The following is a 5,070-nucleotide window of genomic DNA, read 5'->3' as shown; positions in this document are numbered from 1 at the left end:
CCTCTTTTTGCAGATTATCTCCAATATTCCAGGGCCTTCTTCCTCATCTCCGTCCTCACCATACTCATTGGCCTTGGCTGGCTCTTCAGCTCTTGCCTCCCTAGAAGAGGAAGCACGATCCGCAACCTGGATCTGAAGGTATCCATGCTCAGCTTCATCTCAGGTACAGACCTAGACTGGCGGGGTAACACCATGGCAAAATAGTCAAGGTAACAAAGTTCCTCTGTGGGGCTTTCGAACTCTTTCTTACCCCTTTGCTCTTCTTCTTCAGTATCAACACCAAGTTGCCAGCTACCTGCCTCATCTTATTTTACAGAACACACCTTAGCGGACCTTACTAGGGTAGAGGCCCCTTTCTCTCCCTCATCTTGGTCAATCCTCAAGTTTTTATCCTTTTGATTCTTGCCATACATATGGCCTCTGGAGGCAGAAGGAGAGCTGGGGGTGGTGGTCAAGGCAGACCGAAGATGCTGATGGGTTGTGACATGTTTCCTACTGGTCCTAGCCACCTGCTTGCTCCTCTGCCTCAGCCTGTTTGTGGCCCAGGTTCACTGGCATACTACGGATGCCATGGAGTCAGATCTTCTGTGGACCTTCCATCTTAACTGGTGGAGCGACTTCTTATGCACGTTTGCTGGTGAGTTAGTCTCCTGCCCTATGCTAGAAGGATGGAAAGGGAAATCACTTCTGGAAAGGGAGGTGGAATCCAGGAGAAATGGAATCACTGACTGTGCCTATTCAGAATATTTATGCATGGAGAGTCAGTGGGATATGGTGAAGAAAGCATGGATTTTGGAGTCTGAAAACCTAGAATTAGTAACCTGTTCTTTCACAAAGTGAGGCATGGACAGGTTGAGTAACTTGCCCAAGACCACACAGAAAGTAGTGAAGCTATGATTTGAATCCAGGAGGCTCAAGCTTTGTCCAAACAAGTCTATGGAGCAATGGGAGCACAGGAGAGTAAAGTAACTCTGCTGGGGGATAGAAGGGTTCACCAAAAAATACTACCGAACTGAGTATTAAAGGATGAGTGAGAATTTCAAAAGCCAAAAGGCCATTGTCTGTTGAACCTCACCTCAAATTCTTCTCTTCCCCTAGGGATCATCTCTTTTCTCAACTACTTAAGTTCCAGATCTCATTCCCCTAATCAAAATGTCACTGTGATTCCGGTAGAGAGATCAAGGCTGGGGGTTGGTCCAGTGACTACAGTATCACCTGCTGAAGATGAACTTTCAAGGTCTAAGATGGTATCTCTAAGAGAGGGAGAAAAAAACCTACCAAATGCAGGACTGTGATGTTGCTAGGAAACCCTAACTATCGCTCCTCTTAACAACGGGGGAGAAGCTTGAGTTGGGAATGATTGTGCAAATTCTAGGAAACCATCCTAATATCATGTCCATATTACTGAAGGAGACATCATTAAAGTTGATGAAACACCCTTTGTGTGCATTGGATCCAAAATATGTATGATAATCACAAAGAAACTAATGAAAATTCACTTAAGAAAAATTTATGGGCAGGGCATGGTGGCTCATGTCTGTAATCCTAGCATTTTGGGCGGCAGAGGTGGGAGGATAGTTTGAGCTCAGGAGTTCGAGACCAGCTTGAATAAGAGCAGGACCCCATCTCTACCAAAATAGAAAAAATTAGCCAGGCATCATGGTGCATGCCTGTAGCCCCAGCTCCTCTGGAGGCTGAGGCAGGAGCATCGTGTGAGCCCAGGAGTTCGAGGTTGCTGTGAGTTAGGCTGATACCACTGCAGTCTAGCCAGGGCAACAGAGCAAGACTCTGTCTCAAAAGCAAAATTTTTTTTCTAAAGGAAAACATCAGTGTTTAGGGTCATGAATAAAAGAAACTAGTGATAGATGCAGTGTGTGGACCAGTTATCTCTTTGGGTATTGGGGATCTCATGGATCAGAATGGTCCATGGAGAGTAATATCAATTACTTCTGTTTGGAATTTTCTTTTTTGTGTGTGGATTTGGGGATACTCAGGATGGGAGGTGCTTGGACAATACTGTAGAATCAGAATTTGGGATCATTACCAGAAATGGAATAAACACCAATGAAGATAATATCTACTACCCCAAAGAATTGAGAGGTTTGGGGTGGAATTAGGGGAATCCATGAGGACTTAGTTCCTATGAAAGTTGTTAATTTGAAACCCTTACAGTCTATTATGCAAAACTACTCTTCTCCTAGGCAGGCAGATACCTTAAACCAGGCATCCACAAACTCCCTGAAATTCTATACAAAACTCACATATGCATTTTTCTGTGAAGAGGGCCAGAGACTCCATCAGGGATTCCTTTAGCGCATATATGTAACTGAGCTGAAAGATTTTCCATGTTTTATATACCCATAAAACTAAGTAAGGGTGGAGGAGGTGGTATTTTCAGGCCATAATATAGGTCTTTTGATGGCTAACGATCCCTTTCAAACTCAGACCAGATTCTATGCAGAAGGTCCCTGACACTCATTTTGTCTTTTATGCCTTTAGTTGTTACCACTATACTCTATTGGTTGAGACCATTCTTCTCCCCAAGCCTGGCAATGGAACGGACTACAGTGGCCAGCTTCACCTCTCAAAGATAAGCCCTTGGGTCCTTTCGGTTTAATTTTGAGATTCACTACTAACCCTCGTAGAAAGCAAAAATAACAGACATGGAGAAATAATATAGTTCTTATAATCCTGGTCAGTAATTCCCAGACATTCCAGATGGTAACTGGAAGCCCTTTGGGTTAATACTTCTGCTTTTATTCCCGTGGGTGGCAGCTTACAGCACATGCTTATGTATACCCACACACAGAGACACAAACACACATTTATACACACATTTCGCTTTGATCCTGCCTCGGAAAACCCTTTTATTCATGTTGGCCCCACTTTCTAGCAGGTAATTTTTAATATGGCGGAATTGCTGGTACCTCCTTACGTCAAGTGGCCTCATTTCAGAGGCTCTTCATGCTGTTCCCGGGCCTTTGTCTGGTTGTAAGAATAGACATGTAATCAAAGCCAACTCCCCCTCCTCGCATTACCACTGACACGCAAATTCTACTCCACATATTGACTGGTTAAGTACTCACTGGAGTCTCAATCTTTATTTACAATTTAGTTTGAATACTTTAATTATATGACTGAATTGACAGGATGCTGAGCACTGATGACTCTTCAAGGAAGAGAGGAAGTTTTAAATGGGGGGAGGAAAGGAAGCAGTCCTGAGTGAGGGCAGAAGCAGCCAGACAGTAAGAAAGTAGCAGTAAGGGCTCTGGCTATTGGAGGAGAATTGGCAGAAATTGTAATTAACTTGTCTACTTTTCTAGCAGAGAATTATCTTATAAGCAGAGACAATCTTTCATTGCTCCTTTAGAAACTGAATGCTTTCTCTATTTTCTTTCTCTCTTTCTTTTAAAGAATTCCTTAAAAAGCTTAGGTAGATTTCCAGCCAGAGATAGCTCAGTAAATTATCCTTTGATACACTCCCTTTACTCCAAATACATTTTATAACAGATGAAGTGGAGAGATAGAAAGACAGACAGACAGACAAAGTCTAGTCAAAACAAGATGAACATTTTCACAGACTAGAAAAAACCCCCAAAATGCAAAGCTAAGATTTGAGCCAAGCCCTAGACTTACTGGGCTCTAAGTCCAAAAATAAGTAGAAGTGAACAGGAAGATGGCTCTTGTGGGGTGAAAGTCAAGACACAGACTAGAGCCAGGTTCATAACTTCAGATCAAAAAAGAGCTCTAGGAAAGAAGCTGAATAAAAACTGCTGCCAAGCACTGACTAGGGCTATAGGTTATCTGGAACTACAGGCTTAAAGAGACAGAAAGACACAAATACAGCCTTGCTAAATCAAGTAGCCCATTGGTTCATTAACTGTGTCTGTGATAGTCTCTGGTAACATAACAGAACAGGAAATCTAAAATACTGTATTATGAGATCTGACTCTGGACTGGGGATTTTGGCCAAAGTAAGGAAACTCTAAAACTACCAGGTGTGATAAAATCGAAGTAGAAAGAAACAAAAACAAACAAAAGAAATGTTTGTGTCCACGAATAGGAATTTCAAACATGAAGAAATGTTCAGAACAAAGTTAATAATGTCAATAATCAGAACATGAATTCATTCCAGATTAAAGTAATTTGAAGTATGGCGTGATAAAGACTTCAAGTATTCTTAGGACGCACAAACGGATATATGATGAAATCAGAGACTACAAAAGAAACCCCCAGGCCGGGCGCGGTGGCTCACTCCTGTAATCCTAGCTCTCTGGGAGGCCGAGGTGGGCGGATTGTTTGAGCTCAGGAGTTCGAAACCAGCCTGAGCAAGAGCGAGACCTCCTAGCTCTCTGGGAGGCCGAGGCGGGCGGATTGTTTGAGCTCAGGAGTTCGAAACCAGCCTGAGCAAGAGCGAGACCCCGTCTCTACTAAAATTAGAAAGAAATTAATTGGACAACTAAAAATATATAGAAAAAATTAGCCAGGCATGGTGGCGCATGCCTGTAGTCCCAGCTACTTGGGAGGCTGAGGCAGGAGGATCGCTTGAGCCCAGGAGTTTGAGGTTGCTGTGAGCTAGGCTAATGCCACGGCACTCACTCTAGCCAGGGCAACAGAGTGAGACTCTGTCTCAAAAAAAAAAAAAAAAAAAAGAAACCCCCAAATCATGAAACAAAAATAGGTAGAAATAATACAAGAACAGGTTTAAATGAAAAAGAACCAATTATAAACTGAAAATGAAAAAATATTTATTGGAATAAAAAATGCAATAGGATAAAATCTAGATAGCTAAGTAACAAAAAGAAAATATTGTATTTTCAGACATACCTAGAACATTTATTAATATAAAAATTGACCAAATACTGGCGAGGCATGGTGGCTCATGCCTGTAATCCTAACACTCTGGGAGGCTGAGGCAGGAGGATTGCTTGAGGTCAGGAGTTTGAGACCAGCCTGAGCAAGAGCGAGACCCTGTCTATACAAAAAAATAGAAAAATTAGCGAGGCATGGTGGCGCGTGCCTGTAGTCTGAGGTTGTAGTGAGCTATGGTCATGCCACTGTACTCTAGCC

The 5,070-nt window shown here is 42.6% G+C and overlaps 1 protein-coding gene across 1 annotated transcript in view; it reads left to right on the top strand.

The window, feature by feature from the left end:
* TMEM202 (transmembrane protein 202) overlaps window positions 1-1,434 on the top strand; it is a 9,994-nt gene extending 8,560 nt beyond the window's left edge. The window contains exons 3-5 of the mRNA XM_012640579.1: window positions 14-163; window positions 506-637; window positions 1,099-1,434. Of these exons, the coding sequence (XP_012496033.1) occupies window positions 14-163; window positions 506-637; window positions 1,099-1,295 (479 nt within the window). The 3' untranslated portion in view covers window positions 1,296-1,434. The remainder of the gene's footprint in view (window positions 1-13; window positions 164-505; window positions 638-1,098) is intronic.
* Window positions 1,435-5,070: the final 3,636 nt, after the last annotated feature.

Source organism: Propithecus coquereli, unplaced genomic scaffold, assembly GCF_000956105.1.
Source record: "Propithecus coquereli isolate 6110/MARCELLA unplaced genomic scaffold, Pcoq_1.0 Scaffold155, whole genome shotgun sequence".
Lineage (NCBI taxonomy): Eukaryota > Metazoa > Chordata > Mammalia > Primates > Indriidae > Propithecus > Propithecus coquereli.
Note: the sequence above shows the minus strand (reverse complement) of the source record. Positions and strands in the feature narration are given on the sequence as shown.